Here is a 25,362-nt window from a genome sequence, read left to right on the forward strand (position 1 = left end):
TAGGGTGCCCTCTGTGTGGGCTGTGTGGGCCTTCTTCTGTGGCAAGCTGACTACTGTGGCCACACCAGGTAGGCATAGGTGGCTCCCAGCCTGGTTGGTTGCCAGGCCTTTCCTAGCACAGAGGCTGCTAGCTGCTGGTGAATGGGGCTGGGTCATGAGGAGTCTGGTTGCAGAGAACCAGGTGGTCCCTGGGGCTAGTGCCAGCCCCCTGGTGGGAAAAGCTGGGTCCCCAGGTGCCTGGCTGTGGGTCTGAGGATCTCAGAGCTAGGATCGGCCTACTGGTGGGCAAGGCCAGGGCTGAGGGTACTCCTGGGACTGGTGTTGACTTGCTGGTGGGGGAGGCAATGTCATGGGCTAGTGCTGGCCCACTGGTAGGTGGAGCCAGGTCCTAGGATCTCTGGCTGCAGGGCTCTGGGGGTCTCAGAGTTGCTGTTAGCCCCATTGGTGGGTGAGGCCAGGACCAAGGGCTACTGCTGCCTACTGGTTGTTGAAGCCAGTTCCTGGGGTGTCTGTCTGCAGGGCCCAGGGTTTTGGAGCTGGTGTCTGCTGCTGGTGGGCAGTCTGAGTCCTGGGCTCTCTGGTGGGCAGGGCCAAATTCTGAGGCAGCTGAGAGCTTAAGGGGGTTGATGGCATCTGGTCTGCTGGTGGGTGAGGCTGTGTACCAGTGCTAATAAGCTAGAGGGAGGACTGCACAGTGGCACTCACCAGCACCAGTCTCCCCGTAGAATAAGCTCCACAAAAGGGCCTCCATCAGCATCTGTGTCTCCAGGGTGAGTCCCAGCTGCCTCCTTCCTCTCTGGAAGGCTCTCTAGGATCAGCAAGTGGGTCTGACCCAGGCTCTTTTTCAATATTACTGCTTCTGCCCTGGGTCTTGGAGAGTGTGAGAATTTGTGTATGAAGTCTGTTTTCTGTAGCCCCTTGGCTCTCCCAAAAGCAAGCAGTGCTAGCTTTGAAAGCCAGATGTTCTGGCAGCTTGTCTTGTGGTGCAGGACCCCTGGGCTGGGGAGCCCGATGTGGGGCTCAGACCTCTCACTACTTGGGGAGAACTGCAATTGTGATCTTTTTGTGGGTCACTTACCCAGGGATAGATCTTGGCTTTCCATGTCTCCGCCTCTCCTACTCATCTCATTATGGTTTCTTCTTTATGTCTTTTGCTGAAAAAGATCATTTCTACTAGTCTACTAGTCTTCAGGTCATTCTCATCAATAGTTGCTCTGTAAATAGTTGTTATTTTGGGGTGCTCATGGGAGGAAGTAAGCTCAGGGTCTTCCTACTCTGCCATCTTGTTCTTAACTATTTTCTCTCTCTCTCTCTTTTTTTTATTTTACTTTTTTGGTGGGGCTTGGTTAACCAGTTTGTAATTTTTCCTATGATAAAGTCAGCATTATTTTAAAGTCAGTTTATCTGTCTCTATAGGACTGAATTAGTAGGCTGAGATGGAGGATAACAAGGATAGTAGAGCAGGGTAAATACACAAATTATATTTCAGACAGAATTTAAATAATAAAAGAATCACCAAAATGGTGATTTACATAATCAAAAATTGCTCACCTACAATTGGATTTAAAGTTTTTTTTTTTTAAATTTTGGTCTTGAAGGTGCTGATTTTAACAGGAGTATTGAGGGAATCTTGATGGCTCTGTTAGGATAATTAATACTAAGTGATATAACAGACAGACCCCCACATCTCAGACTTACCCCAACAGAGATTGCCCCTTGTCACATGAGGTCTGATGCAGGTCAGTTAGCCTTACAGCAATGCCAGCAGAAACACTTCGCCTCCTCACCAGCAAGGCGGGAATAAGAGAGTTGGACGAGGCACACCTGCTCATAGCTCCCTGTCCTGTGGTGCTCACACTTCATTGGCTGGCTCAAGTCACATGCTAGGATGTAACTGTAAGTGAGGCTGGGAAATGAAAAGTCTGAGGCCTACTGAGAAGGCTTTGAAAACCAAGAGGAAGACTTGTGTTAATTTTAATTATGGGGCTTTTTGATGCTTCTGAGCAGGAGGGCAGATGATCAGAGCTGTGCCTTCAGAATGACCTTCAGTTACTAGCCTGGTTATTAAAAGCTGTTAAATTAGCTTGAGTGCTGATTCTAGCCTCCTTCTCACCTATCTTATTTATTGCTGCCAGGACTGTTAATAAAATAACCCTTTGTATGTCCTTGAATGATAAGTAAGATGACAATCTCATTTATCACCCAAACTGAGATGCCACTGAGCATGAAAGTGCTACCAGTATGCCTGGGCGAGGGGTGGGAGCTGGCACTGTCCCCAGTGAGCTGGGGCCGGAGGCCACTCCAAGAGGAGACTCAGTGGCTCTCTCTTGCCAGCCGGCCCAATCAAGCCCCCAGACCCGCGTCTTCCATAATACAGCAGCACCCACCTGTCCAGCCCTCCCTCGCCCCTGATTTACATTCCTACTCAATCATCACCTCTGCAAACGGGCCTTATTACCCCCATCTAACCAAGCAGTTCGTCCCTTCCCTCTCTATCCCTTTGCCCAGTTTATTTTTTTCCATTGCACTTATTTCTTCCTGACATTATGATTTATTTCTTCTGAAATAGCTGCCTCTACCCCCATTGGAATGTAAGCCCCACCAAGGGAGGGACTTTGTTCTGTCCACAACTCCATATCCAGTGCCTTAAAGAGAGCCTGACACATGGTGGGAGCTCGATAAATCATTATTGAGTAAGCACTGTTATACCTTCTACTTCATGTGGATCAAATCCCCTCACCATTGACCCCCACATCCCTCCCAAGTCATTGTTCGTGATCCCCCGTGTGTCTACAGTAAGCTTGATGCTACCACTCTGGGAGATCCAGCTGTGCCTCAGGCTTAGCTTCCATCCTTTCTCTTTTTGGGACTTTCTTTGAATACCCATTCCTAAACCGTCTCCTGTCCTGGGTGAAGATATCTTTCTTAATGTTAATTGGACTGTGTGCTTTGTTGAGGGCAGAGACTACATCATATAAAAAGTCCTCATCTAGAAAATGGACACAGAAGGGGGCACACTACTCACCTCCAAGAGTTGTAAGGAAAACCGAATGAGAAAATTCACGTGAACTTTTAAAAGCAATACATAGCACACAATGTAATCAATATAAAATAATTCTAATCAGTATAGCAATTGACAAGATAATTTAAATTTTTTGTATTTTGTACAGTCTTCAAAATCTAGTATATATTTTACACTTAAACACCTCTTTCTTCATATGAGCCACACTTCAAGCAGTCAGTAGCTACAGGTGGCTAGTGGCTGCTGTTTCGAACAACATAGCTTAAAAAATACAGAAATAGCTGATGTATGGGAGTAGCCGTTCCCTCTAGGACTAAGGTAATGCTCAAGGAAAACTCAGAAGATCCATCCCTTCCCCAAAACTTAAGACCCCTTGGAGGGCGAGCAGCTGTGGCCCACAGGGGTGGCAAAGACATTCACTGACGTGTCGCAGGCCTGGGCTGGCAGGTGAGGAAACCACCTGCTCGGATGCTGGAGAATTTGAAAGGAAGTCTCCCTCTACGATTAAGGGAAAACTTCTGGAAGCCTTTAGGGTTGCCCATGAAGCCTGCTGGAGGGTGTCTGTCTGCCGCTGGGTCAGCCACACAGCGCTGGCTGGACAGGTGTCCGTGGGCAGGGATGCTGACAGCCGGCAGCCACACCGTGGGAGCAGCGAGAAAAAGCACTGGAACCAGAAGAGAGTTCCTTCCTCTTACAGTGTTGTTTTCACACTCTTTATAACATTAATGCTGGTTAGCAAAGGAGAAATATTTTGGGTCCTACTCAGGAATCACAGAGGAGGGCAGAAAAGGTAGGTTTGGAACTGAGAGGCAATAAATTAACAATTGACAAAAAGTGCAACTTATCTGCTTTAAAAATTGAAGTGTCATTCTCGACTGTGCTTCCTCTTCCCTAGGTGAATGCCTACCATGGAATCATCCTCCACTCAAAGGAGGTATCAGCACTTTCCCCTGAAAGTTGCTGCTAGAAAGTGTATGTTACTTAGGGCAACTTGAGGGTGTGTTATCCTGAATACATTGTCTGCTTAGGAAGTGGAGCGTTCTAGTTGTCAATAAGACAAAAAGGATATTTTAGTGATAGAGAAGGGAGGTGGAGCTGAGTAAGCCCCGGGCACTAATTAAGTTCAGATAAACTCCTAGAAGATGATGTAATGGATAAAAGGCTTTGCACATTTTTAAGGATTTCTGGTAGGTATTGTTGGATACCACTTTCCTTTCTTTTCTTGTTATAAAGAAAGCAATTCTAAGACAAACAATGAGAATTTAAAAAGTAGTAGCGTATGTCTTTGAATAGTTTGGATGCTGAGTGCTTTACTTTAGAGTAGAACCTCTGTAAAATTTGGTTGAGTGAATCAGTTTTAGCATTAACAGAGTAACCTTTCTTTTTTTTTCATGCAGGATAAATCAGCCAGCAAAGAAAAATCCAAGACACCAGTGAGAATTTTACCACAATTGGCTATGGTAATTTACCTATACACCCTCCTGGGATTTCTGCCCTTTAAAAAATGTTTATTAGTTTTCAAATTTGTCAATAAGTAACTGAATTTATGATTCTGACTTTTGTGTTCAATTTGAGTATTTTCTGATTGAGAAATTCTGAGGTGCACATAAAAGGAAAAAAATAACTATCTTAATAATAATAAATGTAAGCTGTAATTTCCTTGTAGTAGTATGTACAGAATATTTGCATATTCTGGATAAAAGTATTTCCAAGATGGTCTAGCAGAAAATACATCAGTGTTGGAATTAGGAAGTAAGGCTTTGGGTTCCAGCTTTGTCACTAATGGCTCTGCCATCAGAGTGGGTCACTTGCCTTTCTGAGCCTCTGTTTTTGAGTTTGAAAATAAGAAGTGTTGATGGTCTCTGAGGTGCATCTTCCAGCACTGACATGCTGCCACAAAAGAGTCTTCAGATTTTGCCATCCTTTTTTTTATTATTGTGACTATAAATTGTCAATGTCCTGTGGAAGAGACAGTTAATAGATATGTTTGGTTGATAAGTGCTGGGTAAGATATGCTCGACGGTAATATATTTTACCCTTTAGGCATTATGTTGAATTGAATGCCATTGATTTATGGTCTTGCAACTCCTAGAAGCTGAGCTTAAGTGGAGGTTCAATGCAAACATTGTGTTTTTTTAAATCGTGATAAAATATACATAACATAAAATTGATCATTTTAACCATTTTTAATTGATCTGTAGTTCAGTGGCTTTAAGTTCATTCATACTGTTGTACAGCCATAGCCACCATCCACTTTCAGAACTCTTTTCATCTTCCCCAACTGCAACTCTTGTCCCCGTGAGACACACACTCCCTGTTCCCTCCTCTCCTCAGTCCATGGCAAGCAGCATTCTGCTTTCTGTCTCTGTGTATTTGATTACTCTAGGTACCTCATGTAAATGGAATCATACAACATTTATCTGTTGATGCCTGGCTTATTTCACTTGGCATAATGTTCTCAAGTTTCATCCAAAGCATAATTTTTTAAAAAAGATATTTTAAAGAGCTGAGAACAAACTATATAAAATTGAATCTGTGTTGCTTTATACAGAAAGATTCCTCATCATTTTAAATGGAGGACATTTTCACATAGAAGACTTGAATTAATATTCTTAGATAAATTATCCTGGACGTTTTAAAATATACATTTTAAATGAAAAGTTTTTGGATAAGGCCAGATCATCCTGCCAAGTTCTATAGAATTGAGCTATAGCATCTTTTCTGCAAAATCTATCTTAAATTTTCTAGCTTAAAAGATAAGATCTGAAAGGGAGTAGACATTTTCTGTTAAAAAATTTAACAAATTTTAAAACAACAAAAAAAATTGCCCTCAGTTTGTTGTGTCTTGCTAATATATAGATTTAGAGATATAAATTCAATTAAAATTTCCTGATTTAATATTCAGTGGCTGAGTTGAATAATAATCCTCTCCTGTCAGTGGCATATAGTAGTCTAAAATGCTTTTGTTGACTGATTTAGCTATGTTCACCTGCTTTTATGTTCCTGATTTAGCTATGTTCACCTGCTTTTATGTTCACATTTGTCCAGTATCTTGCATTTTTCAGCATTCTTTGCGTTTTATGTGTTTTAAGGGAGATCATATTTTTAAGAGATTAAAAAAAATCCTTTGATTAAAAAAACTATTTTTATTTGAATATTAGGGTTTGTACTTGGATAGAATTTTCTGGCAGTAGTTTAGACTGAGGGTGATTTTCATTACAGGCCTTTATGCTTCTGTGGTGATCCTTGTTGTTGAAATCCAGGGTGACCCAGGGCTGGTGGCTCTCAGCCTCCGTGAGCTGATGGCCTGCTTCTCACTCTTTGTGTCCACCTCGCTCACAGCCCTCCCACAAGCCTGAAATCCTTTATGGAGCAAGATGAGAGTGGAAGAATGGGAGGGCAGACGAATGGAAAAGCTTTGACTTACTGTCTTCGCTTATTTTCCTGTGAAAGATGAGCCCAGGAAAAAAAGGACTTCTTTGTAGGTAGTTTATTTGAAAGTAGGAGTAAAAGATTGAGGAGAGTGAAACCATAAGGCAGTACAAGCATCAAGTTGGTCTGGATGTGAAAAGAAGATACAGATTGAATTGTCAATGTTTAACCATATGTACATTTTAGTTTAAAATCCATCCACCTGGGTTTATTGAAGAGCTATAGGTTCTGGCAACAGTTGGGCTGGGGGTGGGGGTATAGCTTAGTGGTAGAGCATGTGCTTAGCATACGCGAGGTCCTAGGTTCAATTCCCAGTACCTCTATAAAAAAAAAAAGAGAGAGAACAGTGGGTCTGTGTTCTGGCATTGTGATACCTGGCTCGAGCTAATTAGTTGTTGCCTTTTTAGAAGACATAGGTTTTCTCCCACCTGCCACAGTCCCCACCACCCTCTATTGTTTCCCAGCCCTGAAGCTGAGCACCAATTAGCTATCATCACTAGCTTTCTTCCCTCTTTTATAATACATGCCCAAATCGTGTAAGTGTAAGAATTTATGACCCCCACCTTAAACGATGGAATAAATTTGTGAGTTGCCAGAGTAATCTAGAGTTGCTGAAGACATGAGAACAGGAAAATCCTTTGGAGCTGGGATGTAGAGGAACTCGTTAGCATCGGAGGGCAGCAAGAAGCGCCTCTCGTTAAAATGGAAGGCTTAAACATCACTTGCCAATGTCTGGGGCTGAGTAAACTCTGGAGTGAATGCCCAGTGTTAGGGAACAGGCACCCACATCAGTCCAGCAGCAGAGCTTTTGGTAACGTCTCCCAAATGTCACACCACACCACTCACAGGCTTGAATAAGATTTGCTATTGGGTGTTTGTGCCTTCTTTCCAGACGTCCTAATTTGTTTGAGAAAATGTCTGTGTTTATACATTTTTATGCATTTCATGAAAAAAGTTATTTTTTCCAATCTTATTTTGTTAATGCTATTTAAATTTCATATTTCAGGTGAGTACAAAGCCCCAGTGGCAGCAGGCAGCTCCCTCATTCCATTTGAATGTAAAGCAGTATGATGAGATTCCAGAGCAGTTTAGTGTTAAAAATGAACAGTCGTATGGTAAGAACTTTAATATTCTTAGACTTAAGGAAACTTTATAGAGAAAAAAAATCACACAATATTTAGTTTGGTGAAATTGTAAAGTTCAAATGATATTTATATCAAGTAGAAAAATTTTTCCCAGATGTGTTCCCTAGGAAAATAATTGATTCCAGTTCTTGGTTATTTCAGGCTGTTGTCAAAGCTATAAAAGCTGATCTTTAAGGAATTGGAATGTTTATAATAAAACTTTGATTTATTGTATTCAGAATTTGTCTCTGCATCAAAGACTAAAGTTATTCCTAAAGAGATTTTAATAAGTTGTAAACATTACTTCTAAATTAGTCATATTGATATTTTTTATTTTGACTCATCAGGTTGATTACCTTGAATATTAACTTTTTTTTAAATCATGGTTCTTTAAATTTTCTGAAAGTTATGTATGATTTTAATCTTGTTCATTTTAAGATTCTATGCAATTATAATTGAAAATCTGAGTTTATTAGCATATTAGTCAAAATGTAAAATAAGTTAATTGAATATTCTTGAAATAAAGGTTTCTATTATGATGACATAAAACAAGTCATTTAACTTTCTGAACGTTAAAGAAAGTAAATTATAAGTACTTGAGAGCTTAAATGAAAAGGTGCTTTAGTATTTTATTCTAACCAGTGTTTTCACTTATTAGATGACTAACTTATGCTTTTTTTTAAAAAAATAAAATTCAAGCTGAATACGTGAAATACTTTGGGAAAAAGGGCAAATTGCTTGACCAAATTGATGATAGTCATGCTGGACCATCTACTTCCAAATCAAAGAGCAAGTCTCCACATAAGGAACGAGAAAATTTTAGAAGCACTCTTGTTAATGTCATTATGTAAGTTCTATAACTAACCAATATGTGTCGGCCTAGTTAGAGCCCCTGGGGACTTTTTATCTAAAAATATAAGGATTCTGTGCATCTCTGAGGAAACCTGAAAGCCTTTATTGGAATCAGGTCAGGATATAAATAAAGAATGAAAAATTGAGCTTAATCTTATTAAGGTGTCCCACTTTTAAATATCATGAACTGAAAAGGCATGTCAATGGAAATAATCAATAAAAAACCTATAATAGGAATAGAAAAGAGCTTTATTTGAGCCAAACTGAGGACTATAGTCTGGGAGACACAGGTTCTCAAAAAGCATTTGAATTGTGTTCCACCAGGCTACAAAATACAGGAGGCTTATAAAGGCAAAAAGTGCAAGGTTACAGTTCATTTCATGAATTGCTTATCAAGAATTATAATTGGAACTGGCAAGAAGTAAGGGTGCTTGTTAAGTAAGGATTGGTTGGGGTCCAAATTAGTTGCATAGTTACAGGGGGAGACTTGAGACCATAAGGTTGTAGTTAGCAGCTGCTAACAGATACTGTTCTGAGCACAGCTGGTGGTGCCCTTGAGGTTGATATAGTTCAGAAAATTCAAGTTCTCAGGGATGCAGGAACGTGTCTGAAACCACATCCACGGTGGTCCCCTGGCTCCATTTTAAATTCCTGGAACATTTACTCAGTTCAGATTTTTTTAATGCAGTCTTTTTTTAATTGTTAAAGTAGATATACAATGCATGTTTGACAGGCTGTTCAAGTTAGCATGAAGTTCAAGCCAAATCATGTATAAGGCAGTATTATTTCCTCATACCTCAATATGTGAAAATTTCTTCCATTGGGTGCCAATGGGAATGATTGTGGGTTGAGAGAGCAGAGTGTCTAGAGATCTTGGTTGTAGGCATGGTGGCTGGTGGAAGATTAGGGACAGGTTTTTCTTTTTCCATCTTGTCTGCTCAGGTGATGTGATGACTTCCATTGCATTATGGGTCTCCTTGTGTATAAAAGGAAGGAACTGGGGTGAAATGATCAGCAGTGTGATCAGGGCAGGGCTTGCCCAGTCTGAGGTGCAGATCTGTTTATGAAGGGTAAAGCAGATGTAAGTCACCAGTTCCTCTTTGCTTTTTTTTCACAGCTTAGCACTGGTTGCTCAGTAGCTTCTTTCTTTCATTATGACTCTTAAGGCATACACACTGACATTTGTGAACAGAGTTTAGTGACATGTTACAGTAAGTCAGGCAGCCATAGAGCCCTGTTGTACTGTCTTCATGAGACACCCTGGTCACTGGTTGGACAGGCATCTTGAAGGGAGGACAGTGGGCACTGTGTGCTTAAGAAGGGGAAGAGGTTTTTATGGGAGTGCTGAGTGGTGAGCTCACAGGCATGTGCCTCTGGGAGAGTGGTTTGGAGTTTGCTTTTGCCAGGCACCGCTAGAAATTACCAGCTTGGCCCACTTACATCGCTTTCTTCAATTAAGCACTCTTAGATCCCACAACACCCCAAGCCATGGAGGGGTAATCCTCTGGTTACAAATTCTTAGAAGCCACTTTTCTCTCCCCAGTGTCCTGGCCAAGACAGAGTATCTTTCTTGACACAATTTCCCTGTGTCTGTTATTTTTGGTCCTCCTCTGTTTGAGGATAGAGCCCCTCTGGGGTTTCAGCTTCATACAGGGGTCTGGGGTTGAAGTCTCCATTTCACACGGGCCTGCAGAGTCGTCTCCTGACCCATGTGGGCATTTAAGCCCAAGGCCCCGCCTCCCCAGGCGCAGCCTCAGCCTTGGGGATTGGCTGTTATTCCACTTTGTCATTTCATTTTTTCCCTCCTGAGTATTTCCTTTTTTTCTTGTGAGCTCAGCTATGCATTCAAAAGGAGCTTTGTGACATGTTATCCAGTATTTATAGAATGGTACTGGGAGGTTTTTCAGATTATTTTTGCTGCTGTGTTGTAAAAAAACAAGTCTCTTTTTAAACATTTTATGTCACTTTTTAGTTATGCCTTTAATAAACATGATATGGCTGGGCTTATTAAACTCAATCTTAGAGTTTTTTACTTCAATAGCATGTTGAATCCTATGTATAGTCATTGGTATTTCTTACATATGTGGACTTAATTTCTAATGGTTTATTTTGTATTTTCTATTTACTGTATGTTGACTTGCTTATTTATTTTTGCTTTTTTTAATGTTTTCTATTGAAATGAGTTTTCTCTCTTCTCCCTTTATTTACGTTGGCTTAAAATCTATCAAATACATTTTTATTCTTTTAGTAGTTACCGTAACATTTAAAACCACATATTGTAATTTATATTTTTTAAAGTTTAAAGTTCATTTCGCCTGTCTTCCCCTTGAATAACACAAAAGGACCTTGGAATGCTTTAACTTAGCTCTGAACTTTCCTTTGCATTTTTTCATGTGATTATTGTTTGTTTTATTTCTACCAGTATTTCTATAATATTTTAGTTCTAGCAAATCCTTAACTCCCCCCACTCTTTAACACTTACTTAGATTTACTAACATCTTTTCTAATTTCTTAGAAAATTTTCTCTGCATCCCATTCTTCACTTCTAGGTTCATTTTCTTTTTTGCTGAAGTTCATCCCTCAGTTCCCTAAATGAGAATCTGTGGGGAGTCAACACAAGACTTTCATTTCTGTAAAGGTCTCTACTGTCTTGCCCTTTCTCTTAAATTAATGACTTAGCTGGCTACAGAATTAAAGGATGATAGTAATTTCCCCCTAAGAATCTGGAAAACATTCGATTGAAAAATTTTAAACTATTTTCCCTAGCTTTGTTGATAAGTAAAATACATTTAAAGTGCACAATGTGATGACTTTAATACTTACACATTGTGGAAAGATTCCCACAGTTGAGCTGACACATCTATCACCCTCACATACTTACCTTTTTTTTTTTTGGTGAGATCCTTTAAGTTCTACTCTCTTAGGAAATTTTAATTACACTACAGTGTTATCATCTATATCCTCACAATGGCACGTGTTATTGTTGGTGAGAACTTTATTTATAATCTGTATTTGTACTCTGTCAGCTTATCTTTTTCTTTTTTTTCCTTTTGAACGTTTTATTTTCAAAGACTTCTAGATAGGCTTTAAAAAACACAGCTTTATTGACATATAATTTTCATACCATTAAATTCATCCATGTTAAGTGTACAATTGAAGGAATTTTAGTACGTTTCCACAGTTGTGCAATCTTCACTGAAATCCAGTTTTAGAATACTTCAATCAGCCACAGAAGTTCCCTTATGCCCATTTCAGTCAATCCTCTCTACCACTGGTTGCCCCAGGCAGTCATTTATCTGCTTTCTGTCTCTATAGCTTTGTATTTCCTAAAATTTCATATTAATGGAATTATACAGTATGCATATTTTTTTGAAATCCATTCATCTTGTTCATTGTTTCTTGTTTGGAGCTATTATGAATGATGCTGCCATGAACTCGGCATGCAAGTCTTTTCGTGGATGTATGTGTTCATTTCTCCTGGGTAGATGTCTAGTCGTAAGGATGCTGGGTTGTGTAGTAGGCGTATGTTTAAATTTTTAAGACATTTTGAAACTGTTTTCCAAATCGCTATACCATTTTACATTCCCTTAAGTATAAAGAAGTTTCTAGTTTCTCCACATTCTTGCCCACACTTTGTCTTCTATTTTGCCATTCTAGCCATTCCAGTAGATTTGTTGTTGTACCTCATTATGGCTTTAAGTTGTATGCTCCTAATGACTAATGATGATGAGCGTCTTTTTTTGTAGTTGTTTGACATTCACATAATTTCTCTGGGGGCAGTATCTACTTAAATCTTTTACCCATTTAAAGAAGTTGGGTTGTTTGTCTTATTATTGCATTGTAAGAGTTCTTTATATATTTTCTATGCAAGTCCTTTACCAGATATATCTTTTGTAAATATTTTCTCCCAGTTTATGGCCAATCCTTTTATTTTGTTAATGGTATTTTTTGAAGAGCAAGAGGTTCTAGTTTTGAGGAAGCTCAGTTTACCAGTTTTTTTTCATTTATTGTTCATGCTCTTGGAGTCATGTCTAAAAACCTTTTCCTATCACAAGATCATAAATGTTTCTTTGATGTTTCCTTAGAAGTTTTAGCTTAGTTCTAGTTTTAGCTCTTAGGTTTATGTGTATTATTCATTCCACTGATGTCTGCAGTGTGAGTAAGGGTTGAGGTTCATTTTTTTGCGTATAGATATCCAAATGTTTCAGCCCTGTTTGTTGAAAAGACAGTTCTCATTGAATCATCTTAGCACCTTTTTTGAAAATCATTTGACCATATATGGAGTCCTGTTTCTGTTCCATTGCTCTATATGTCCATATTTACACCACTGTCTTGTTGTCTTGATCACTGTAGCTTCATGCTTAGTTTTGAAATCAAGGTAGTTTAAGTCCACAAAATTTATTCTTTTTCAAAATTGTGTTGGCTATTCTAAGTCTTTCGCATTTTCATATATACCTTAAGATCACCTTGTCATTTTCTGGGGGGAGAAAAGCTCTCTGAGATACAGTAGGCAATACATTGAATCTATAGATCCATTTTGTAAGAATTGCCATTTTAATAATATTGAGCCTTCCAGTCCATGAACATGGTATTTCTCTCCATTAATTTAGATTTTCTTTAAGTACTCTCAGCAGTATCTTGTATTTTTAATGTACAAAGTCTTATACTTTTTAAAATTTTATTTCTAAGTATTTTGGGTGTGAATTTGTTTAATTTCATTTTCTGATTGTTCTTTGCCTGTATGTAGGAAAATCTATTGCTATTTGCTTGTTAATTTTACATCTTAAGACCTTACTAAACTTTCTTAATAGTTCTGGAGTTTTTAATAGTTTCCTATATATACAATCATGTTGTGCATGATAAATGTGTCATGTGTACAATAAAACATACAATATATAGTTTTACTTCTTCATTTTCAATTTAGATGCTTTCCATTTCTTTCTCTTTCCATTTTGCACTTGGTCTGTCCTTCAGTACATTGTTGAATAGAATGAGTGACAGTGAATTTTCCAGCCTTAGGGGGAAAGCATTCAGTCTTTCACATTTATGTAAGATGTTAGTTGTAGATTTTAAGATACCCTTCATTAGATTAAGGAAACTCCCTTCTTTTCCTAGTTTGATGAGAAGTTTTATCATAAATGGGTGCTGGATTTTTGTCAGATGCTGTTTCGACCATTGAGATGATCACCTGATTTTTGTCCTTTTTTAGTATGATAATTACATTAATTGCTTTTCATATGATAAGAAACCTTACATTTCTCTCACTTAGTCATTATGATCCTTTCTATATGTTCCTGGCCTTGTTAACGTTTTGTTAAGGATTTTCAAGTCTATATTAATGATGTGGGTCTGTACTTTTCTCGTCTTGTCTTCGTCTGGCTTTGGTGTCAGCACCACTGGCCTCATCAAATGAGTTGGGAAGAGTTTCCACCTCCCCTGTTTTCTGCAAGACTTTGTGTGGAGTTGGTATTACTTCTCCTTACTTGTTTGATAGAATTTATTAGTGAAGCCATCTGGACTTGAACTTTTCTTTGTGGAAAGGCTATTACTGATTCAATTAGTTTACTTGATAAAGATACATTCATACTTTCTTTTCTTCTTGAGTCATGTTTGGTACTTTTCAGCCTTTTGGGAGTATGTTCTTTTCATTTAAGTTGTCTAATTTGCTGGCATACATTTATTTAGATAAATTCCTTGCTTTCAGCCTTCCTACTCATTTCCTCCCTTGGTATCTGCTGACTACAGGACAGCAGGTCCCTTGGGGTCTCCTTGGCAGATTGGTTTCCTTCCTGCATGAGTCACGGGCTGTAGTGTTTTCAACTCTGTTTCATCTGTTCTCTATCTACTTTTCATGTTTCATGTTCATGTCACCATCAGGAACCAAAAATCCCTATTGAGTTAATAAGGAGAAAACATATCAATATAGCTCTTTGATTTTTGAGAAATAAAGTACATGGCATTTTCTCTTTAACCAGGTAAAGTGTATCCGAGAGTCATTGTTTTATTTCTGAATGGAATGTTGTTCTGTTGGAAAGAGCATGGCAGTTTGGAAGCACATAGGGATGGGCCAGTCCTTGTTTTTGTATTGAGTGAACTATGTGATGAAGGGGAAGTTATTAAATCTCTGACATTCCTTCTTGTTCTGTGAAGTGGGGGCTAATTATGTCACTGTGTCTCCTGTGACAATAGGTGTGAGGATTAGAGATAATAATTAGATATGAGGGACTATTTAGGGCCTGACTGACTAGGTGATGGATAAAAAGCTTCTATTACTGCTGTTTTCAGTGAGCAGAATCTTTGCCTGGAGCCAGGGAATGGTAGTCAGAGTTTTAGGGCTGAAAGGATCTTCATTCTCACTCCGAGAGCCCTCCGACTTCTTGCTCCTCACCTACCTGCCCTCGCTGCGCCCTGCTGGGCCCACATTACTTTCACAGAGGGTGAAGTTTGAGTCACAGATTTTAGCCAGGTAGTTAAGCGCTTCTGCTGTTAAAAACATCAACAACCCAGTTATTAAGGTCAGATACTCTCTAGTGGCAGAATCTGAACCCAGACGTCCTGATTCCTGAAGTATGTTACTATCATTCGTATCTTTTCACTATACAATCACTAAAATAATGGGACGATTACTTTTGTAGTTAAAAGTAACTCTTTCCAAGCCACAGAATTCCTTGAAGATTTCCCACTGCTCCTTCTGTGCTCGTATTCCCTCAACTTAATAAATGTTTCTTGAGCACCTACTATGTACTGAATTAGACCGAGACATGACTGAGACATTGCCTCGACTCTGGTCTCTGGTCTGTATAACTGAAGAGAATAAGTGTAAAGTTCACAAAATATTGGATTCCTTGATTTGCAAAAGACAAAATTGGTCAGAAGATTCATTCTGGGTACCTGGTTTGGTGCAAAATCTCAGGTATTCAATAAACCTCCCCTCTCCGCCCACGGGGCAGTTAGGGGGGTGAAGCACTTTGTCACACAGCATCACTAGCCTGTATCCACCCCAGATGAAGTTGGGGTCCAGAGCACGAGATGGTCAATGATAAAGAGGTTACAGCTATCTCAGAACAATTTATTTTTCCTGAAGATATGAACTATGCCTTTCCGCACACTGAAGCCTCAGAAGAAGTCACACAATGTGGCTTGTATCTGGCATAGGTTTGAACTGAATTATATATAAACATTACAGTATTATATGAAGACATAGCCAATAATAAATACATTAGGAGCATATGAGCTTCTATGTCACTTGTTGCTAAGTTTTAATGTCTGTCCCTAGAAATCTGAGAAATGATATTTCAAAGAATGTATCTGTGTCTTCAGCAGAACTACATTTAAATTATTTTCCATCAGTGTTCTTTTAAACTACATATTTATAAATAACCATTCATAGTTTATGAATAATGCAAAAATTCTCCTATAAGATTTCATAAAAGGGAGAGCTTGATTTTGGAAGAATGAATAAAGCCCATCAAAAAAGATGTGGCCTCTGAATTAGATCTTCCAAATCACTTCCACTATACCTATCTATGAATAAGGAGGAAGTATTCTGGGAGGAATATGGTACCAAACAAATATGTATACTATTTATAGAATGTTCAACAATGTATTTTTTCTTACGATTTTATAGAAAGACAGTCTGATGTTATATCCACTGATTCATGTTCTAACTGCCCTTTCTATACATTTGAATAGTGTTTTTATCTTTTTCTTAGGCAACAAGATGCTGTCTTAGACTCAGCTGCTCCTGATGAAAGCACATTTCCAAAACTGACCACTTCTGCGATAGAGAAAGACATCTTGGTAATGAGCTATTTCTTTTGTCAGTATAACTGAAAGTAAAGGAAGTGCTTGAAGATGCTTTTATACATTTGAGATCATTCTGTGCTCCTTCCTTATGGAACTATGTGGAAGCAGGAGTAAATACGAAGTTCCATAAAAGCGCTCTATTGGATTCGTGGAGGAAATCATTCTCTCCCTGTCACCTAAGATCACAGTCAGAATGAATCTCCAGTCTACCTGCTCCCGATGTTAAAGCTAGCCTCAGTCATGTATAGCTTTTACATGTCCTTATTCTTCTGTGAGAAATTATCTTAATTATATACCGTATACTTCACAAAGCATCTTAGCCTACTTTAGAAAAAGTAATTCTTCAAGTATTTTGAATACAGAATTTTTAAAAAGTAAACATCAAAGACTAACATTGCTGATTTGAAAGTAATTTGCTGTTTAAATTTTTCTAATAAGTGACATGTAAACACTTGTGAAAATACATTGAAGCTAAATGTCCATTATTAGATAAATACTATCATGTCTTAAAATGAATATTTTGTGCACACATTTAATAGCATCTATGAAATTATGGTATGGAATATTAATAGGCCAATCAGAAATTTCCTAAATCTTGTGTATGTCTGAGATTAATGTATAAGGATACTGATTCACATACAGCTTTTAAGATCTACTTCTGATTATCAGTGATAAAAGGACAAAAACTAACATATCAACACTTCACACATTTATAGAACACCTAATTCTACTTCACGTGGGTTCTATTTGGTACATCATATATTTGGTCACATAACTTCATGTTTTCCAATGGATTTATGAATTAAGATAAGAGCTTTAATTTTCATGAAGTAAGTTTTTTTTTTTAATTTAGGAAGTTTCAGACAATGCCAACATGTATTGCACAAAATAATTTTTTGCTTTGTAATACCTTGTTCTACTAAAAGTTTAATTGTGCTCAGTAGTTTTATTTTTGATCAACACATTTATTATAGTACTAAACCCATCTCCATTTCTCTGTCTCTTTTGTGTAGCGATATTACTATTACATCCATCATGGAATTGATACAGACCATGTAGCCCCAATGGAAGATTCTTGGCTGGAGCACGTATTGAATCTAGTCCCCCAACATCTGAAAGTCCTCACTAACAGCATAGATGTATTATCTGATGAAATGAGAGAAGATTATCTTCTGAGCGTAAAAAAATCCATAGGTAAATCAGTGTTTCTCATTGCTTTTTAATTTGCACGTGTCTCAAAAAAATTAAGGTTAACACCTATACTTAAAACTATTATAATATGCTGTTTCTTGTCTTTCTGTTACCCCGCTTGAGGTCAGGTAAATTTAATTAGTACAGCAAAAAATTTTAAAGTGTTTCTGTTTCTAGGATATAGCCTTCTCAACAAAAGACAGAACTGAAGAAAATTATAAAATGTTAATCAGTATTACTAATTTCATAAGCTAGAGTGTGATTAATTGCAAAACTGTTGCTATAGACCAGGGGTTAGTAAACTACAGCTCACAGGCCCAGTCTGGCCCACTGCCTGTTTTTGTAAATAAAGTTTTATTGGAACACAGCAACACACATTTATTTGCATATTGTCTATAGCTGCTTTTGAACTATAAGAGATTGTTGAATAGTTGTGATAGAGGCCTTGTGGTTCACAAAGTTGAAAATACTTGCAGTCTGGCCCTTTACACAAAGTTTGGTGACTCGGGGTGTAGACCAATAGACCCTAAGACTGATTAATCATCATAATCATTTAAAAAATACTCATATCTTGACCCATCTAGATTCAAATCACTGGAGATAGGCCTTTCAAATTGTTGCTTTTAAAAATGGTTCTCCAGTTGGTTGTGATAGTAAGCCGGGTGTAATTGATGCTATGTTCAGAGTTGGAGAAATCTTAGTGTCTGGAGTGGTCTGGGGACCTTTCAGGGAGGAGGGCATTCATTGCATTGAAGACTATATTGAGTGTCTTGGTAATATAAAGAGCCAGATCCTTGCTCCCAAAGAGTTCATAGTGTAGTGAAGGGGATGGATAAGTCACTAAATCGTAAGGCAGACTAGTAAGTGCACTGAGGAGGGAAATGGAGAACACGCTCTAAGGGAGATGAGGTTATGCCTGACTTGTTAGGACCGAGGAGCACCTGAACCGCGTCATGAAGGATGAAGTGCGTGAGGGAACATATGTGGCCTAGGAAGTGGCATGAACGATGGCAGACGTGCATGGAAGTCTCTTCCGGGCTTGCAAGCAATTCTGATGGCCAAAGCAGAGGGTGCACTGGGGGAAGAGGGCAGAATATAAGGGCCTCATACGCCTTTTTTTAAGCATTTGAAGGTAAAGGAGAGTCACTGAAAGGTTTTAAGCAGAGAGGTAATAACATATTTATGTTTTAGAAAGAGCATATTCCAAAGACAGGCAGGAAAATTAGAATTAACTGTAAATTAAAGACCCCAGAAGCAGAAGTAGCTCACTTCGCTGATTTCATAACAAGATTGTTTTATGCTCTGAAGCAATTTAAAAGAGAGCAACAAAACAATGTGTCTTTCCTTGGTGAAGGGAGACTACTGCTACTCTGTTTTTTTGACTTTCAATCCAACAGGAACTACTTTTGGTGCAAAAACTATAAAGTAAAATGTAATATTAAAGGCAATTATTTTCAAATGAAATTAAGAAAGAGCACGTATACTCTCAAAGACTCAGACCTCAAAGACACATATGTCATAGATGTTCTAAAAAAAGTTTTAAAATTTTCTTATATTCATAAAGGTACACATTGCTCATTATTTTTAAAAACTTAACATAATTTAAACAATTTTAAAGGAATTTTGCAATTGCTTAGAAATATACTATAAGCTGATTGATCATAACTTTTCAATTCTCTTTTAGTTGATTTTGTTTTAAAAGATCCTAGAGAAAAAGAAGATGATAAAAAGGTAGAAGAACTGCCACCCCATCGTGCTGAGTAAGCAGTCAGGTTTCTCTAAGAATATTGATTTTGTGATCAATTTCTGTGTGTGTGTATATATCTATACACTGGTTGTATTTTTCATATATATGTTGATAATTTGTATATACAACTAATTGTTCATACTATCTTTGTTTATGTGTTTAAGCCCTAACATGTTACGTTTACAAATTGTTGGATGGATGACAAGCAGATACACTGACAAATGGACACCTAGGTGGTTAAAACATAAGTACCCTGGTGAATGAACTTGATAGAGACCTTTGTGTCTCCACAGCTCCCAGCACAGGCTTCAGATGTAATAGGAACATGAAAGCTTGATGGCAACTTGAATGCCCCAAAACACTTTGGGAACGTTGCAGAAAATAATTCAAATGTAGAGTATATTTCATTTTATTACATGGATTAAAATATAGAATACATAATGGGAAAATATACTTGCTATAAATTTCCCCCCAAATATTTAACATTTAGGAATAAATCTCTTAAATAGTTGAAGAATAGACCTTGTATTTATATGATTAAGTAACCACTTCAGTTTCTTCCTTTTGTATAATTTTAAGAATTCCCCAAATTGTTTGTCTTAACAACTAAAAAAAGTTAGTATATTTCAATAGAGACCAGCTTTTCTTCCAGGGATAGACAAAGATAATCCTTTGTAATTGTAAAGGTGGTATGGCCGCAAACGAAAAACTTACTATATATTTTTTAAAAAACTGTTTAAAATCAATGAGAGTGGAAAAAAAATTACAGGCATAAAATGTAAATGTGTAAATATCCTCTAAAAGATGAGGATGCCACATCTTTAGTATATAAAAGATGATTATTCAAGGCTGAGGAGTTACAGAATGTCTATAAATAGGAATGTTAGTGATTTTGTAAGTGACCTTTACACATTCAGAGGTGAAGTTCAAGAAGATTTCCAGGCTTGACTAGATTCTTAAAATATTTTAAAAATAATAGAGACATAAGACACTTAAGTGTTAATTTTAAAAAATCAAGATGTGTATGAAATGTAGTTGGCTACTGTTTCTGATCATTATTAGTTACATGTGGACTCAATCAGATCAAGTATTGAGAGAAAAACATTATGTGAAAAAAATTCAAATCTAATTTTATATGCATTCGTTAGAAATTATACTACACAAAGAGTATGACTTTTATATGTATTAAAGCATAATTACATGTTTTGTCATTACCATGAGGGATAAATCATATTTTTATTAAAATTAAACCATTATTTCTCAAAAAGTACTTTGACTATAAAAATACTTTTTGATTTTTAAAGAAGATAACTATTATTTTCTCTTTGTTTTCAGAATGGAAATTCTTCCAAAACCTTGGAGGAAATCTTTTTTAGCTGCAAGCAGTTACATTAGGGATCACCTGAATGCAATGAACCCTACAATGCTGGCTGTGCTAGATTTGTGGCACGGTACTTTTAAGTGAGTATTTCTGGCCTTACTGATGGGGTTGGTTTTTTTTTTTCTTTAATTTTTAAGAGAGATGAAAGTTATTAGTCTTATTTCTTTTACTATTTTAACAACAAATTTAAGAAAGTAATTACAAGTTTAACCTAAGTATTTAAACACGATTTTAAATAACATAGACGTAAATAGAGTAAAAAGTGAGCGTTGTTATTTCTAATTCAATTCTCCTCTCCCCTTCCCTGCCCAGTTACTGAGTATACTTTAAAGTGTAATCACAGTTAAAGGGCTGAATTTCCATGCCTTGTTGTAAATCCCACAGAACATTAGCTGCTATGATCATCTAAACTGTTCAGAAACCCTGGAAATACTGCTCACATGAGTGACATGAAGTGAGATTCCTGGGTGACTTCTGGGGATCGTGCATCACCTTGTAGGCAGTGTCACAGTATGAACGGTGCAGAGCTGGATGTGAACTCTGGTGGGCACTGTGGAGCTAAAGACCTTGGCCCTAGGGCTGAGGACAGTTTGCCTTGCAGTTGAGAAGCTCTAGCTTCATATTCCCTCCCTTGTACCACCCCTTCCAAGGCACTGGGGGGTGTCCTGGCAATAGGCACACGTAGACATGTATTTATAAAATATGCAAAAGTAATATGGGTTTAAATTACTCTTCTTAAAGAAGACTTCCCATCAGGCCCCTCAAAACCTGGATTGGCCCCTGTCTGATGACAGAGGAAATGGCACGTAGGTCTCCAAGATGCTCTGTGAGCCTTTTCTCACTCTCCTGGCCATAGCCCTGGTTTACGCCCGACCTCCTCTCCTGGATCTCCTGGTTCTTAATTGCAGATATTGTCCTGAGGACACAATAATGAGCACATTTTCTCACCACCTGCAGACCAGCAGAGGGAGAGGTAAGAACTTGGATGTTAGAGAAGATGCTTTTGTCTCTGCTCTGGGAAACCCCCTGGACAATACTTGGGGGGCCTCACCAACCACCTTTGCTGAGCCCCTTCCAAAGCTGGGATCCTTAGCACACAGGAGCACCTGTCCCTAACTACCCCTGGAAGCCAAGCCATTGTATCAGAGGCTCTCCAGTTCCCACGTGGGAGGTGGCCATGGGATTGTGGTGTCTAAGCCTCCTCCTCCCCCCCACGCCATCCCTCTCTCCCTTTCTTCCTTTGTTTAACAGTTTTTAATTTAATTTCTTTACACAAATACATATGTAGCTATATATGATTACACAATTTTTTTAGTGCAGTCTTTTTTCCTTTACTGACTCCCACCAACCTGGCATTTCTTTTCCTCATACTTTTTTCCACCAACACAGCAAAAGACATGATACCCATGAGTAGGGTATCTTCCCTTATTTTTCTTTGTGCTCATGTAGCCAAATATATATCTAATATATATATATTATATATATATATATATAAAATCTCCACATGCATGTATATACATACATAGCATAAGACTGGCTTTTGTTGGTTTGGTTATTTCCTGGTAAAAAGCACATCCTTTCAACTTTCCATTGTATAATATGGATTTCTCTGCTTGAATTTGTCTTAAAGGAATAGCAAGAGGCCATCGCCCTGCCCCATGCATCTCTCATTTCTTTTCTTTAGGTATCGGGGCTAAATCCCTCTCCCTGACAAAGCCCAAGGTCTAATTTTGCATGTAGTGATGAAGATCATGCAATAGAGTGTATCACTTTCACAAAGGATGTTTACATGCAGTAGTACGTTTCATTTTCAAAACACCACCACAGTGTGTGTGTGTGCGTAATACCCGTTCACAGATGGAACTGCCAGAATGCACTGGGCTGAATGCTGGAAGATGGGTACCATTGCTCAGTATTGTCCATAAAGGGCTAGACTTGGTCTCTTATGCAATGTCAGGAGGCCAGAGACAAGGAAAATGAGAGGGGGAAGGGGAAGAAGAGATAGTAACAAGGCTGAGATAAGAAAACAGGAAATAGTGGATGTGTCCAAAATTAGTGTCTAGGGTTGTGGTGGCAGAGGTGTTAGTTGCAGCAGCTAAAGTGAACCTTAGAGCCTCCAGGACAAGGACAAATGAGAGAGAAGCTTGGCAGTCTGTGGGTGGCAGGACAGCCCCGCCCACTCCCATGCTGCCTCTGCCAGCATGAGTCATGTTGCGATCCATGTGAATCTTAAGAGTTGGGTGTGCAGTCATGAGAGCTGCGCCTCTGAGTAGAAGCCAGCATTGAACCTGCAGGGCATCCTTACTCTGGGTGAACAGTCATTTGCCCTGAAACCCAGCGGGTCTGGAAAATAAAGGACGTCTTTCTGTGTGGCAATGGGTTGGGGGTTGGTAATGCAAAGAAATTATCTGAATCACTCTCAGATGCATGGAAGTAGAAATCTAAAGGGATGCTTTCTAGATGGGAATGTGCAAATTCACGTCATTCAGTATTTATGCTTACAGAACCCACTTAATGTCAGAGATGGCATTTGTAATGCAGTCAACACCTACATAGCACACAGATATTTTTGCTTGAAAAATAGAATATGTAGGAGGACACCTGTATATACAGTGTATATATCAGTGTACAAATTACCATAAGATAAATATTACAGTAGCTGTATATAATAGCAGGATGTCTGAGAAAGTAAAGTTCATCTTAAAAGATAAAATGGATTTTTCAAATTCCTGATTTGACCAAGATGAATCCAAGAAAGTATTAGTAGAACACTGTGGATTCATTTACTGTACAGCATTCAGAGAGGATATGACTTAAACCACCCTTAAACATGGTGAAAAGATGCTTAACTTAACTCATAATAAAAGAAATGCAAGGAGATTGAAATAAAACTACACTGAGATATCATTCTCTTTCCTATCAGATTGACAAAAATTCCAAAATACTGACGTCATGCTTTGTTAGTGAAGCTTGGAGGAACAGGCACCCTTCTGAGGGGAATCTAGTCATAACCATTAAAATTACAAATTCATTTATGCTTGAATCCAGTAATCTCACTTCTGGGAAATCAGCCTAGAGATACGCCTGAAAAGGTAGAAAATGATAGAGATTCAGGTTCTCTGTTGTGCCATTTGTTAAGAGTATAAGCCTGGAAACAATCAAGTATGTATTGATGGTGGATTGGTTCAGTAAGTGATACACAGCCACACGTTGGAATATTACACAGCTATAAAATGCAAACGTGGGAAAAATCAGTGTGCTAATATGGAAAGGGCTCCAGGTTGTGTTACTAAGAGAAGGAAGCGAGTGCAGAGCAGGACCTGGAGTGTGCTCCTTGGAATGTAACAAAGGAGGAGGACTGGCAAGAACAAAACATGTTTCTGAATTCATGGAGCAAGCAAGAAATGTAGGCTCTTGGAGTGGGATTTGAGGGGCCACTAGGGCCCAGTGAGAAGTGAGATTAGCTTTGAGAACCAGAGATGGAAGTCAGAGACTGACTTGCTGTCAAGTCCAGAGTGCTGAGCCAGGACTGTTGAAGTCCCTCCTGCCTGAAATCGGTGATGGACTCAGCATTCCAGGAGGGTTTAAGCCTATGATGAGCACCAAGTGGCAGGTGTAAGGGTGGGAGGGATACATGACTGACAGCTGAGTCTCCAGACATTCACGTCTGACTGGCTGTGGGAGGTGAGGGAAAGGAGGAGTTCGGAGAAAAAGCTGAGGTCCACAGTCTGGCTGAGTAATCTTTTCCCTGACTCTTTCTATAAGCTTAAACCAGTGGGTAAAACTGTTGTTCTACTGCTGGATTATTGCAGGAATCGTCCTGTGAAAGTACTAACAGTGTCTGATAGTATACTTCCCATCTTAACAGTTCAGCCTGTTGACCAAACAGGGAATGTTATCAGCAGAGATTTCATGGGAAAGTTGTAAAACTTCTGTGAAGGCCTATCAGTCTCAAAACATGAGAGATGGGTGACCTGTGCTTAGAATTTGGTCTCTAAATCTAACAGTGAGGAGCTGCAGGGAAAACTGGTCTGGTTGCTCAGTGGCAAAGTAAATTCTGGAGCTCCTGCCCTCGCAACTGTCCTCATTCAGTGTTGCTTCACACGGCATGCACCAGTACCCTGATTTACAGCTACAGCTTTAAAACTTAAAGTTGTGTTGAAAATGTTGACCAAGAAGCATAAAGAGAGTGGATTATGTTTAGTACGTGCTGTTATGCTATATTTTAAAAGTATTTTATTTCAAACATTCCTTTGCACTGCTCAGTTGCCCAGATTAATACATTACCAAGGATTCTCCAGCAGTGGTGTTACCTACTTTGTGCCTAAGATCTCACCGATGTCATGTATTGAACACATTGACACCTAAGAGGTGGATTTTCTCTTGTAGAAGGAATTTAATAGAATTGAAATGTGTTTTGTTTACTAACCAGTATTTTACATTGGTCTTCAAGTAAAAATGAAATATGATGTTTCTAATAGTGTTTACTATCATTCAGATAACATAGAAATCATTTAATCAGATGGAAATTAAACAGCAGTTCCTCCAATAGGGAAGGACTCTGCAGCTAAATTGAGGTGAATAATACAATGATACTAATAGGTAATATTGTTCTTTCATTTTAGTTAATCTGCCAGGGAAAATTCTTAATTGAGTAAAGCACATATATAACAAAGATCACATTGTTGTAGTCAGAATAGAGATTGAATTGAAAACGGTTAGATGGAGTGAGCATTGTGTTTTCTGAAAAAAAAAAATCAAAACCAGACAGGTTCAAAAGATTTTGATACATTGGGTCTTAATTAGG

The 25,362-nt window shown here is 38.4% G+C and overlaps 1 protein-coding gene across 1 annotated transcript in view; it reads left to right on the forward strand.

Moving 5' to 3' along the window:
- Positions 1 to 25,362, forward strand: part of DNAH7 (dynein axonemal heavy chain 7) — a 220,378-nt gene that overhangs the window by 13,041 nt on the left and 181,975 nt on the right. The window contains exons 3-9 of the mRNA XM_032480142.1: positions 4,420 to 4,482; positions 7,461 to 7,569; positions 8,278 to 8,425; positions 16,143 to 16,230; positions 17,250 to 17,430; positions 19,112 to 19,187; positions 20,510 to 20,635. Of these exons, the coding sequence (XP_032336033.1) occupies positions 4,420 to 4,482; positions 7,461 to 7,569; positions 8,278 to 8,425; positions 16,143 to 16,230; positions 17,250 to 17,430; positions 19,112 to 19,187; positions 20,510 to 20,635 (791 nt within the window). The remainder of the gene's footprint in view (positions 1 to 4,419; positions 4,483 to 7,460; positions 7,570 to 8,277; positions 8,426 to 16,142; positions 16,231 to 17,249; positions 17,431 to 19,111; positions 19,188 to 20,509; positions 20,636 to 25,362) is intronic.

This window comes from Camelus ferus, chromosome 5, assembly GCF_009834535.1.
Source record: "Camelus ferus isolate YT-003-E chromosome 5, BCGSAC_Cfer_1.0, whole genome shotgun sequence".
Classification (NCBI taxonomy): domain Eukaryota; kingdom Metazoa; phylum Chordata; class Mammalia; order Artiodactyla; family Camelidae; genus Camelus; species Camelus ferus.